The 14218-nt window shown below is 54.4% G+C and overlaps 1 protein-coding gene across 1 annotated transcript; it reads left to right on the forward strand.

The window, feature by feature from the left end:
* Positions 1–2584: 2584 nt before the first annotated feature.
* Positions 2585–10867, forward strand: PHB1 (prohibitin 1). The gene is made up of 7 exons (XM_075580346.1): positions 2585–2711; positions 5333–5457; positions 5540–5701; positions 7392–7534; positions 7923–8039; positions 9766–9861; positions 10074–10867. Exons 2-7 carry the CDS (start codon positions 5370–5372, stop codon positions 10284–10286), a joined length of 819 nt encoding a protein of 272 aa, XP_075436461.1. The 5' UTR covers positions 2585–2711; positions 5333–5369; the 3' UTR covers positions 10287–10867.
* Positions 10868–14218: the final 3351 nt, after the last annotated feature.

Genomic DNA, 14218 nt, shown 5'->3' on the forward strand with positions numbered 1-14218 from the left:
CATGCCCAGTAAAGAAGACCTTCTTCAAGATTTTTAAAGCAACATTTCAGCCCATAAGTCTGTTGAAACATTTTAGCGTGACATTAAAAAACAAATTCCACATCCAGATGGCGATATCGAGACAAGACTCTTCGAGTTGGCTTCTGACCATCAAACCCTATTTTCTGAAGTTGAAACCCGTAACCAAACCCCTCTTCCGAGATCCTTGGAAATCAAGAGGATCTCGTATTACAGAAATAGACGTCAGGTCAGGATAAAGGGTACACCGGAAAGTGTTCAAAACATGGATCTCGAAGAGTACCTCCAGGAATTATTCAAGGGCCTGTGACTGGACATATTGGACAGAGCGCAGACTTTGTCCTTGTCCCAGAAGAACCTCCACCGACGTGATGGCCCGAATCCACAAATTCAAAGTGAAGGACGTATTATGTAAAGCCAGTAGAATTTAATCCAACTTGACTGTCAGGAGCAGCAACTTATTACTGTTTCAAGACCTTTCAATACAACGTTTAGGAATAGGCGTGCCATAAAACCCCTAATCCCCCATTGAGAAATGGGGGGATATCGTACGATTAGGGTTTTTCCCTTCCGCGTCACCAAAAACAGAATTTAAACCTCTCGGAACAGAGCACTTGATGTTGATGCCGTTGGGTCTGACTTTGGCCCTAATTAACTTTAACTATGCAGGCCTTCCAGTCCAACCTGGATGAGAGTCAGCACCTTCGTCCTTACCATTGCACTCAAATCCTGACGCTACGTAACTGGCATTGCTCCTTCTCCAGAAGGTTTTCCACTTTCCAGTTGTAGCGACTGGTGTCTCCGGCTTCTCACAGACCCTCACTTCCATGACTCGAACCAGAATTGAATAAAGTATTGCGACCCAGTGGTACTTCAATGCTGCCTTGTTTTAATTTTGATATTTTCCTTACCTTTCTTTCCAAGTGCCTTTGTTCATTGGATTCCCATCTGACTTCTTGGCGGTTCCTGAGGATAAAGGACTAATGGCGATTAACGTACCGCCCCCTAAAGCGATGTGAAAATGTACACGCAAATCCAGGATTCACAGTACAATCTCAGTCCTGGATCATGTTGCTTCTAATTCTGACATTCATTCTGTGGTCTTGGTACCGAACATACTTTCAGAAGCTGGGTTTGTGTCCTTTATACTGACCGTGTTAAAATGATTGGCTACTGCATTTCTCCACTTTTAATTAAAAGTAAATTGGGTACTAGGCATGGATGTCCCCTTTCCCTGCTCCTTTTTGCCCTTGTTATGGATTCTTTAGCTATCCAAAGTCTAACCCTAACATTAAAAGCATTCCTACTTGAGACACTGACTTTAAAATCGTTGCTGGTGATGTTCTTCTGAACTTCAGCTATCCATTCATTTCTCTCCCTAACTTTTTGGCCAAATTTCTTATAGTAAGTGTTAGTTAGATCCTCCAGGCCCGTGGACCTTACAATACATCACATTTTTAATAAAAAATGCTTTTTCGTAATAAAAAAAATCCTAAAAATGAGTGGTAGATCTTATTCACTACTTCGGGAAATCACTTCTTGTACAATTTGGATGGGATCCGTTGTGTTATATCCACTGAGAAATCCCGCGTGTTCTCTAGGCTGGGAAATGCTAATTATTGGACCTTGTTTCAAAGAATATCTCTCTGTATAAAGCTCCTTTACTTCCCTTTTTCAGTCTAGGGGTACCAGGGGTCCAGTATTGAACCGGACTGTCGTGTATTTGGACACTGTCCAGTAAGATATTAGAGTTAATACTGGACATGTATGTGTATACTGGTATTACCTCTCTGGACATAGTGACCTGACCGGCTTGGGGGGGGGGAGCAGGGCTGGTGCTAGGGGGCTGGGCAGCTTCCTCCATCCTGATTGGCTGCGGCTGCGTAGTGCAGCCAATCAGAAGGTGTCAGGAGCCTGGGGGAGGGGCCAATGAGAGGAGGAAACAGCATGGAGCGGAGAGAGGTGAGAGGGGTGTGTGTCTCTTGAGTGTGTCGCACCTTTCACCATGGTGCCCTGTATTTTTGGAGAAGCCACCAGGCACCCCTATTTTTCACTCTTGATCACAAACGTCGCTGCCAAATACTCCCAGATAAATATTGACACGGAATTATAATATGGCCGCCGGCGGGAATTATAACCCCGCCACAATCACAACTGCCTCGAAATTGCAGCCGCGGCCTGTCCTCGAGACCCTAATGAGGGCAGCGTGCTGTATATTTAGGCTTCATGGGATGTTAAGGGGTTAAAATGAACTGAAAGGTGACTAATGGGTGAGTGCTTAGTAGGTAGCTCAAGAGACGGTTCTGAAATCCAACCAATGGGATCAGCAGTCATCCACTGGATCTGTTACAAATGGCCACCATTCTCTACAATGAGGCATCTGAGGGAATGTGTTGGCATCTTTCCCAGATCAAAGATGGCCGCCAATGCCCTTCCCCCCATGTGACCTTACTGCCTCGGCGTGCGCACAGAGAACTGTATGATGGCCAATCATTGGGCGCGTTTTTCTTTTCAGCCCGCGGCGCCCGCTGGGTGTTGTAGTCCTTGGAGCCTAGGAAAGGCAGGGCGGCGGGTGAGTTCCAGTACTACAACTCCCAGCAGCCAACGCGCTGGTGGCAATTTAGCGTGACGGCGACGGCGGCGCATGCGCATTGGGAGCGGCGTGTCTCATGTGGAGGTCAGAGCTCGGGGAGGTGAGTGCGGGATATAGGGTGAGATATAGGGTCACCCCACTGGGGGCAGGTTATTAGGGTGAGATATAGGGTCACCCCGCTGGGGGCGGGTTATTAGTGGGAGATATAGGGTCACCCCGCTGGGGGCGGGTTATTAGTGGGAGATATAGGGTCACCCCGCTGGGGGCGGGTTATTAGGGGGAGATATAGGGTCACCCCGCTGGGGGCGGGTTATTAGGGTGAGAAATAGGGTCACCCCGCTGGGGGCGGGTTATTAGGGGGAGATATAGGGTCACCCCGCTGGGGGCGGGTTATTAGGGGGAGATATAGGGTCACCCCGCTGGGGGCGGGTTATTAGGGGGAGATATAGGGTCACCCCGCTGGGGGTGGGTTATTAGGGTGAGATATAGGGTCACCCCGCTGGGGGCGGGTTATTAGTGGGAGATATAGGGTCACCCCGCTGGGGGCGGGTTATTGGGGGGAGATATAGGGTCACCCCGCTGGGGGTGGGTTATTAGTGGGAGATATAGGGTCACCCCGCTGGGGGCGGGTTATTAAAGGGAGATATAGGGTCACCCCGCGGGAGGCGGGTTATTAGGGGGAGATATAGGGTCACCCCGCTGGGGGCGGGTTATTAGTGGGAGATATAGGGTCACCCCGCTGGGGGCGGGTTATTAGGGTGAGATATAGTGTCACCCCGCTGGGGGCGGGTTATTAGGGTGAGATATAGGGTCACCCCGCTGGGGGCGGGTTATTAGGGGGAGATATAGGGTCACCCCGCTGGGGGCGGGTTATTAGGGGGAGATATAGGGTCACCCCGCTGGGGGCGGGTTATTAGGGTGAGATATAGGGTCACCCCGCTGGGGGCGGGTTATTAGTGGGAGATATAGGGTCACCCCGCTGGGGGTGGGTTATTAGGGGGAGATATAGGGTCACCCCGCTGGGGGCGGGTTATTAAAGGGAGATATAGGGTCACCCCGCGGGAGGCGGGTTATTAGGGGGAAATATGGGGTCACCCCACTGGGGGCGGGTTATTAGGGGGAAATATGGGGTCACCCCACTGGGGGCGGGTTATTAGGGGGAAATATGGGGTCACCCCACTGGGGGCGGGTTATTAGGGGGAAATATGGGGTCACCCCGCTGGGGGCGGGTTATTAGGGTAAGATATAGGGTCACCCCGCTGGGGGCGGGTTATTAGGGGGAGATATAGGGTCACCCCGCTGGGGGAGGGTTATTAGGGGGAGATATAGGGTCACCCCGCTGGGGGCGGGTTATTAGGGTGAGAAATAGGGTCACCCCGCTGGGGGCGGGTTATTAGGGGGAGATATAGGGTCACCCCGCTGGGGGCGGGTTATTGGGGGGAGATATAGGGTCACCCCGCTGGGGGTGGGTTATTAGTGGGAGATATAGGGTCACCCCGCTGGGGGCGGGTTATTAAAGGGAGATATAGGGTCACCCCGCGGGAGGCGGGTTATTAGGGGGAGATATAGGGTCACCCCGCTGGGGGCGGGTTATTAGGGGGAGATATAGGGTCACCCCGCTGGGGGCGGGTTATTAGGGGGAGATATAGGGTCACCCCGCTGGGGGCGGGTTATTAGGGGGAGATATAGGGTCACCCCGCTGGGGGCGGGTTATTAGGGGGAGATATAGGGTCACCCCGCTGGGGGCGGGTTATTAGGGGGAGATATAGGGTCACCCCGCTGGGGGCGGGTTATTAGGGTGAGATATAGGGTCACCCCGCTGGGGGCGGGTTATTAGTGGGAGATATAGGGTCACCCCGCTGGGGGTGGGTTATTAGGGGGAGATATAGGGTCACCCCGCTGGGGGCGGGTTATTAAAGGGAGATATAGGGTCACCCCGCGGGAGGCGGGTTATTAGGGGGAAATATGGGGTCACCCCACTGGGGGCGGGTTATTAGGGGGAAATATGGGGTCACCCCACTGGGGGCGGGTTATTAGGGGGAAATATGGGGTCACCCCGCTGGGGGCGGGTTATTAGGGTAAGATATAGGGTCACCCCGCTGGGGGCGGGTTATTCGGGGGAGATATAGGGTCACCCCGCTGGGGGAGGGTTATTAGGGGGAGATATAGGGTCACCCCGCTGGGGGAGGGTTATTAGGGGGAGATATAGGGTCACCCCGCTGGGGGAGGGTTATTAGGGGGAGATATAGGGTCACCCCGCTGGGGGCGGGTTATTAGGGTGAGATATAGGGTCACCCCGCTGGGGGCGGGTTATTAGGGGGAGATATAGGGTCACCCCGCTGGGGGCGGGTTATTAGGGTGAGATATAGGGTCACCCCGCTGGGGGGTGGGTTATTAGTGGGAGATATAGGGTCACCCCGCTGGGGGGTGGGTTATTAGTGGGAGATATAGGGTCACCCTGCTGGGGGCGGGTTATTAGGGGGAGATATAGGGTCACAACGCTGGGGGTGGGTTATAGGGTGAGATATAGGGTCACCCCCCCTGGGTTCAGTTTATTAGGGTGAGATATAGGGTCACCCTCCCCCCCCGGGGGGTCGGTTATTAGGGTCACACATAGGGCTGACACTTTGCTGCTGGTAATTTGGGGTAAGATTGGGGCGTGGGGATGTCCTGTGTGACCCACGTTCCCCCTCCCGTGGCTGACACGTGGTGTCTGTGTAGGGTCAGTAGAGAAAGCAGACGGAACCCACAGTGACCAATGGCAGCCCGGCTCTTCGAGACGGTCGGCAAGCTCGGCCTGGGATTGGCTTTGGCCGGAGGGGTCGTGAACTCTGCTCTTTATACTGGTGAGTGACCTGCCGCCCCACCCTCCTTTGCCCAAACGCCACTCCCCCCCCACCCCTCACACTCCCTTTCCTCCTCCCCCAGTGGACGCCGGACACCGCGCTGTCCTCTTCGATCGCTTCCGTGGGGTGCAGGACATCGTTGTAGGGGAGGGAACCCACTTCCTCGTCCCCTGGGTGCAGAAGCCCATCATCTTCGACTGCCGCTCTCGCCCTCGTAACCTCCCCGTCATCACGGGAAGCAAAGGTGAGGGACCTCCCTGATCCCGGGAACCGGACGGGATTCTATGGGTGTCACCGACGGGCGAGCAATTCATTAGGGTCTAGCATGGGCAGCCCCACGTAGGAGCAAAGTGACCCAATGACAGGGACGTGTGTAATGGGTTAAAGGGTCAGTCCCACGGAGGGGCAAAGTGACCTAATGACAGGGACGTGTGTAATGGGTTAAAGGATCAGTCCCACGTAGGGGCAAAGTGACCTAATGACAGTGACGTGTTTAATGGGTTAAAGGGACAGTCCCACGTAGGGGCAAAGTGACCTAATGACAGGGACGTGTGTAATGGGTTAAAGGGTCAGTCCCACGTAGGAGCAAAGTGACCTAATGACAGGGACGTGTTTAATGGGTTAAAGGGTCAGTCCCACGTAGGGGCAAAGTGACCTAATGACAGGGACATGTTTAATGGGTTAAAGGGTCAGTCCCACGTAGGGGCAAAGTGACCTAATGACATGGACGTGTTTAATGGGTTAAAGGGACAGTCCCACGTAGGGGCAAAGTGACCTAATGACAGGGACGTGTTTAATGGGTTAAAGGGGCAGTCCCACGTAGGGGCAAAGTGACCTAATGACAGGGACGTGTTTAATGGGTTAAAGGGTCAGTCCCACGTAGGGGCAAAGTGACCTAGTGACAGGGACGTGTTTAATGGGTTAAAGGGACAGTCCCACGTAGGGGCAAAGTGACCTAGTGACAGGGACGTGTTTAATGGGTTAAAGGGACAGTCCCACGTAGGGGCAAAGTGACCTAATGACAGGGACGTGCTTAATGGGTTAAAGGGTCAGTCCCACGTAGGGGCAAAGTGACCTAATGACAGGGACGTGTTTAATGGGTTAAAGGGTCAGTCCCACGTGGGGGCAAAGTGACCTAATGACAGGGACGTGTTTAATGGGTTAAAGGGACAGTCCCACGTAGGGGCAAAGTGACCTAATGACAGGGACGTGCTTAATGGGTTAAAGGGTCAGTCCCACGTAGGGGCAAAGTAACCTAATGACAGGGACGTGCTTAATGGGTTAAAAGGTCAGTCCCACGTAGGGGCAAAGTGACCTAATGACAGGGACGTGTTTAATGGGTTAATGGGTTAAAGGGACAGTCCCACGTAGGGGCAAAGTGACCTAGTGACAGGGACGTGTTTAATGGGTTAAAGGGACAGTCCCACGTAGGGGCAAAGTGACCTAATGACAGGGACGTGCTTAATGGGTTAAAGGGTCAGTCCCACGTAGGGGCAAAGTGACCTAATGACAGGGACGTGTTTAATGGGTTAAAGGGTCAGTCCCACGTGGGGGCAAAGTGACCTAATGACAGGGACGTGTTTAATGGGTTAAAGGGACAGTCTCACGTAGGGGCAAAGTGACCTAATGACAGGGACGTGCTTAATGGGTTAAAGGGTCAGTCCCACGTAGGGGCAAAGTAACCTAATGACAGGGACGTGCTTAATGGGTTAAAAGGTCAGTCCCACGTAGGGGCAAAGTGACCTAATGACAGGGACGTGTTTAATGGGTTAAAGGGTCAGTCCCACGTAAGGGCAAAGTGACCTAGTGACAGGGACGTGTTTAATGGGTCAGTCCCACGTACGGGCAAAGTGACCTAATGAGAACGGGGCCTGTGTGGGTGAGGCGTGATAGCGGGGCCTGTGTGGGTGACGTGTTCCTGGCGCCCCCTGCAGATATGCAGAATGTGAATATCACGCTGAGGATCCTGTTCCGCCCGATAACCACCGAGCTCCCGCGGATCTACATGACGATCGGGGAGGATTACGATGAGCGCGTCCTGCCATCCATCACCACCGAGATCCTGAAGTCTGTGGTGGTAAGTGGTGTGGGGGGGGGGGGGGATCTTCCATACACTCCCTCTACCCCCTCCTCCCCCTCCCTGACACCTCTCTCTCTCGGGCCCCTCCCTGATCCCTCTCTCTACCTCCCTGACCACTCTTCCTCTGCACGCCCCCCTCCCCCCCTGACATCTCTCTCAGGCCCTTCCCTGAGCGCCTGCCTCTGCCCCTCCTCTCCCTGCCTCTGCCCCTCCTCTCCCTGCCTCTGCCCCCCCCCCCCCCCCTCTGGTGCCCCCCCACCCCCCTCTGGTGCCCCCTGACACCCCACTTCGGGCCCTTCCCTGTGCTCTCTCTCTGGTCTCTCCCCCCCCCCTCCCCACTCTCCTGTTTCGGCCGCGCTCCCTGACCCCTCTCTCTCGGCCGCAGGCCCGGTTTGACGCGGGGGAGCTGATCACACAGAGGGAGCTGGTGTCCAGACAGGTGAGCGAGGATCTCACGGAGAGAGCCGCCACCTTCGGGCTCATCCTGGACGACGTGTCGCTGGTGAGGCGCCGCGCGCTGTCCCCCCCCTCCTGCTGCCCGGGGGGGGGGGGTCTGAGAGGGGACAGGGGGTCACTGTGTTTAGGAGTCATTGACACTGTGGTTGGACATGAAAGTGGGGGGGATGTTGAAGTCCTTTACTGATGGGGTAGTGGGTTCAGGGAGCAGGATCCCAGCAGAGGTGGGACATGATGCAGGAAAAGGTTTAGGATAGACACAGAGAACCAGAGGGGTAACGTGGGGAGGCGCAGGCTGAGAGGGAAACTCGTATTCAGTATACATAAGAATAAAGGACTTCATTACCCAGAAGCCTCCACCACATCCAATCTGCCCCCTCCACTGCCAACTCAAAACTCAACTCTTCTCCATCACATTCCATGATCCCCCGTTAATCTCCTTCTATCCCTCCCCAACGCCCATGATCTTCCCTACCCTCACCCCGTCCTAAAGTCTCTCCAAAACCTTCCAGTGACCTTCCTCACCGATCCAATCGCCTCCACTGTCAGACCCATCTCCATGCTACTGACCAGACTAAATCCAGAGACCCCCACCCCTGCCCACCAACCAAGCTCCCACTGCACCTAACCCATAACCTGCCCATAATGTTCCCACCCCTACCCACCAACCAAGCTCTCACTGCATCTAACCCATAACCCGACCATAATGTTCCAACCCCTACCCACCAACCAAGCTCTCACTGCATCTAACCCATAACCCGACCATAATGTTCCCACCCTGCCCACCAACCAAGCTCTCACTGCATCTAACCCATAACCCGACCATAATGTTCCCATCCCTACCCACCAACCAAGCTCTCACTGCACTTAACCCATAACCCGACCATAATGTTCCCACCCCTACCCACCAACCAAGCTCTCACTGCACCTAACCCATAACCTGCCCATAATGTTCCCACCCCTGCCCACCAACCAAGCTCTCACTGCCCCTAACCCATAACCTGACCATAATGTTCCCACCCTGCCCACCAACCAAGCTCTCACTGCACCTAACCCATAACCTGCCCATAATGTTCCCACCCCTGCCCACCAACCAAGCTCTCACTGCAGCTAACCCATAACCTGTCCATAATGTTCCCACCCCTGCCCACCAACCAAGCTCTCACTGCCCCTAACCCATAACCTGCCCATAATGTTCCCACCCCTACCCACCAACCAAGCTCTCAATCCACCCAACCCATAACCCGACCATAATGTTCCCACTCCTGCCCACCAACCAAGCAATCTCACTGCACCTAACCCATAACCCGACCATAATGTTCCCACCCCTACCCACCAACCAATCTCTCACTGCACCTAACCCATAACCTGACCATAATGTTCCCACCCTGCCCACCAACGAAGCAATCTCACTGCACCTAACCCATAACCCGACCATAATGTTCCCACCCTGCCCACCAACCAAGCTCTCACTGCACCTAACCCATAACCCGACCATAATGTTCCCACCCCGACCCACCACCCAAGCTCTCACTGCACCTAAGTAATGTACATCACCCTGGATAAGGACGCTATATAAATGTTAATAATAAATACATTTGTACCTCATTTGACTACTCGGCAAACGTCGTCTTGTCGTAAACACTTTGCGTTTGCCACACATGTGCGCTGGCTGTTTTCCGTTCTTGTGATAGTTTGGGAATAGACCGTCCAATAAACGGGTTTAACTAACGCGTATCCGACCTCCCGCCGCCGCCGGCTTTTTCCTGTAGACGCATCTGACCTTCGGCAAAGAGTTCACCGAAGCTGTGGAAGCGAAGCAGGTGGCCCAGCAGGAGGCAGAGCGGGCCCGGTTTGTCGTGGAGAAGGTAAGCGGGGTGTCCTTTGGTCAGGTCCGAGGTGGCACCGGCCGAGGTTGGGCGGGAGAGTTCATGGGTCACCAGGAAGAAGGTGGAAGGATAACGTGGAAAGTAGAGACCAGGAGAGTGCACGGGACAGATGGGGTCATTGGGTCGCTTTGCTCCGACCCTTTGATGCGTCACTGGGTCCCTTTTTTAACCCCCGACTCTCCCACCCTCAGGCCGAGCAGCAGAAGAAGGCCGCCGTGATCTCTGCACAAGGAGACTCGACGGCAGCCGAGCTCATCGCCGTCTCGCTGGCGGACGTGGGCGACGGCCTGATCGAGCTGAGGAAGCTGGAGGCAGCAGAAGACATCGCCTACCAGTTGTCTCGATCCCGCAACGTCACCTACCTGCCTCCCGGACAGCGCACGCTGCTGCAGCTGCCGCAGTAACCAGGAGCCGGGTCCCGGGTCACTGCGTCCCCAAGAAGGACATTTTCCAGTAGGCCAAGTCACCGGGAGTGGTGCAGTTAGAGGTGGTTGTGTATGAGCACATAACCCCTTTAGTGGTCAGATTTAAGCGGTCAATGAGTTAAAAGGTCAGTCCAACGTAGTGACCTAATCACAGTTTAATGACCAATATAAGTGATGCCTGTAAAAATCTGCCGAGTATAAATATAGATCACTTTGCCCCTACGTGGGACTGACCCTTAAATGAAGTGCTCACTTAATCTCTAAGTACGGTATATAAGGTCAGTCCCATGTAGGGGCAAAGTGACCTAATGACAGTGAGGTGTTGAATGGGTTATACAAACCCATTCTGCCTTGTATAAAAGGTATTCACCAAGTTTGAGCCTATTGACCATATCGGACACCAAATTCTGCGGCCTCTGTTCTTGGTATAATGGATTAATTCCCAATTTCTCTGGAAGACGAGCTACTGCGGTTTCATCATGGAAGAGAAAAGATAAAGATTGTCAAAAACCCTCTGAATCGTTTGGAAACAATAAAAAAAGAAATGATTTCTAAATAAATACTTCCATTTGGTCAGAATTTCCTTTTCAGTGTCTCGGGTGAACAGGCGGTGAGACCGGGGGATGTCCAATGAGACCAGGCAAGCTAGACCGGGGGATGTCCCAGGAGACCGGGCAAGATAGACCTGGGGATGTCCCAGGAGACCGGGCAAGATAGACCGGGGGATGTCCAATGAGACCAGGCAAGCTAGACCGGGGGATGTCCCAGGAGACCGGGCAAGATAGACCTGGGGATGTCCCAGGAGACCGGGCAAGATAGACCGGGGGATGTCCCAGGAGACCGGGCAAGCTAGACCGGGGGATGTCCCAGTAGACCGGGCAAGATAGACCGGGGGATGTCCCAGGAGACCGGGCAAGCTAGACCGGGGGATGTCCCAGGAGACCGGGCAAGATAGACCGGGGGATGTCCCAGGAGACCGGGCAAGATAGACCGGGGGATGTCCCAGGAGACCGGGCAAGATAGACCGGGGGATGTCCCAGGAGACCGGGCAAGATAGACCGGGGGATGTCCCAGGAGACCGGGCAAGATAGACCGGGGGATGTCCCAGGAGACCGGGCAAGATAGACCGGGGGATGTCCCAGGAGACCGGGCAAGATAGACCGGGGGATGTCCCAGGAGACCGGGCAAGATAGACCGGGGGATGTCCCAGGAGACCGGGCAAGATAGACCGGGGGATGTCCCAGGAGACCGGGCAAGATAGACCGGGGGATGTCCCAGGAGACTGGGGGATGTCCCAGGAGACCAGGCAAGATAGACCGGGGGATGTCCCAGGAGACCAGGCAAGATAGACCGGGGTATGTCCCAGGAGACCAGGCAGTTAGACCGGGAGATGGCGGGGCTGTCCCGGGAGAACAGGCAGTTACACTGAGGGGGTTGTCTGGTGGGGAGAACAGGTAGTTACACCGGGAGATGGGGGGCTGTCCTAAGGACAGCACCAAACGTCTTGGCTGGAGGAACCTCTACAGCTCTTGCGTTGGAAAGACCATATTTTGCTTGTATGTTCATGAAATATAGTAATGTTCCCGATTTTTCAAATAAGCGAGTTATTCTACTTCTGCCCACATCTCGCCATCTAGAGAAACTGAAGTGGGAAGGGAGATGGTCAGTACCACCTTAGTAACACGTTTGGCCCAATAGAAAAAAAAGAGCATTGAGTGGAGGGAATATCGCAAGCTTCCCTGGGCCATATGGGTACCCAAAACTAAAGTAAGTTGGCAAGAGGAAAGGAAGGTAGCAATGTACGTTCAATTTCTACCCAATGAGGGTGGGTGGACATATGCCAATCATGGAGGACAGCGATATGAGCCGCTACTAGACGTAATGTGAAGTTGGGAAGGTCTCCCATAGCTGTAGGGGTTTGCAAAATGGCTGTGGCTCAAATGGGTCAGGGTGGGAGAGTGTCTGGAGAAGACATTAGGTGGGAATCTGTCATGGGATGAATGGGAAAACAGGTCTTCCAATATCTCTAGGAGCTCGATTTGTACAAATATAAAAGAAAATGGCTACAAAATTCTTTCCCGATGGTTGATGGTTCCTACGAGACGCCACAAAATGTTTCCAAATTCTTCCAATGGGTGCTGGGGAGACTGGGTTATATCCCACATATGGTGGTTGTGTCCCATGGTCTGACTTGTGAGACTTATCAAATCTCTCACCGGGGGGTGAGATACCAAGGGATCCGTTTATTGCGCTTCTGTATCCAGTAAGAAAATCCAGGGGGGGATCCCCAAACCGTTCCAGATTCTGATCTCTCGTATAGTGTCCGCGAAACATTGGAAATAGGAGGAACCCTCCCCCGTCCTTTTAATATCATTCTTCTTAAACTGCAGGAGGTTAACTTGATGGAGCATCTCCCTAGCCTAATACACCCAACCTTCGATGCATTTAGTAATGTGTGGCGTCCATGGGCGGTTTCACGTCATGAAACAGCCTGACGGCACATTTAATAGTCACGGGGGAGTTCTACCTTCTGTTTTGTTCTTTTCATGGAGAGTTCAATACACACGTGTAACTAAGTCTTTATAAAGGTTTGTGTGCTGGTATTTAATCCCATCTCCCCCAACCTGCTACCATCTTCCCCAACCCATTCCTACCTGCCTAACTTGTTCCCATCCATCTCCCCCCAACCTGTTCCCATCCATCTCCCCCCAACCTGTTCCCATCCATCTCCCCCCAACCTGTTCCCATCCATCTCCCCCCAACCTGTTCCCATCCATCTCCCCCCAACCTGTTCCCATCCATCTCCCCCGCTTAAGAGGAGCGGGGAAATTGGAAGTGACCAATGGGAATCGGACGGGGCGGGGCTAGGGGCCGGCCTCGGTTCCCTCAGAGATAGGAGCCTGAAAGTCCAGGGATGAAAAAATGGCTCCCCGACCTGAGTCCATGCTCTTTCCCCAGGGTCCCCAAGCACTTTGTGTCCCCCAAATGAGGTTACAGCCCAAGCCATCAGTGATATACACCACCGCAGAATCAACACGGGGAATAAACAGGGCCGCCACCACTCCGGGTTTCACCCGGAGACTACGGGTTTTGGCCACGTATCCTCCAATCTACGGGTTAACTTGTAAAACCTCCGGCTGGCGGCCGCGTCTCCCGGCACCTCCCGTCAGCAGGGCCTCGCGGCGTCAAATGCCACCGTGTTGCCGCGGCGGACGGGAATGCCACGTAACATCACAGCGTCACGCGACGCCGTGAGAACGCCATAGGGCGTCCCGTGGTCACGGCCACTTGACGCCGCGGCGTGACGTCACGTAGCGTTCCCGTTGGCGGCGGCCATGTGGACGGGAAGTTGCAGGTGGCAACCCTGGGAATAAACTGCCAACATGGGGGGGGGGGACCCGCAGCAACTATGTGAAGGTAAAAAATTCCTTGTTTTTGTTCTCAATTTTTATTCTCAATAAAGTTTCAGAAAAAAAAAAAAGAAGTGAGGAGCCATGTAGGTGGGCGGAGCCGACGCGCAAGGCATGTGAGTGGGCGGGTTTCGAAGCGCGAGGCATCTGTGAGTGGGCGGAGCCAATGCGCGAGGCACGTAGGTGGGCGGAGCCGAAACACTAGATTTAATGTTAGTGGGCGGAGCCGAAGCGCGAGGCATCTGTGAGTGGGCGGTGCCGAAGCGCGAGATTCAATGTTGGTGGGCGGCGGTGGGACTCGTTCGTGTGGGCGGGGTTACCGAAGCGCGAGACGCAGAGCAGGTGGGCGGGGCCGACGAGGCGCGAGACGCACGAGAAGGCCCCGCTCACACAGACAGCGCTACACGACGTGCGGGCGCGGCTTGAAGAAGGAGACGCAGAGCAGGTGGGCGGGGCCGGCGAGGCGCGCGGGGTTCAGAGACGGGGGGAGGGGGAGGAGGC

Source organism: Ascaphus truei, chromosome 23 (assembly GCF_040206685.1).
Source record: "Ascaphus truei isolate aAscTru1 chromosome 23, aAscTru1.hap1, whole genome shotgun sequence".
Classification (NCBI taxonomy): Eukaryota; Metazoa; Chordata; class Amphibia; order Anura; family Ascaphidae; genus Ascaphus; species Ascaphus truei.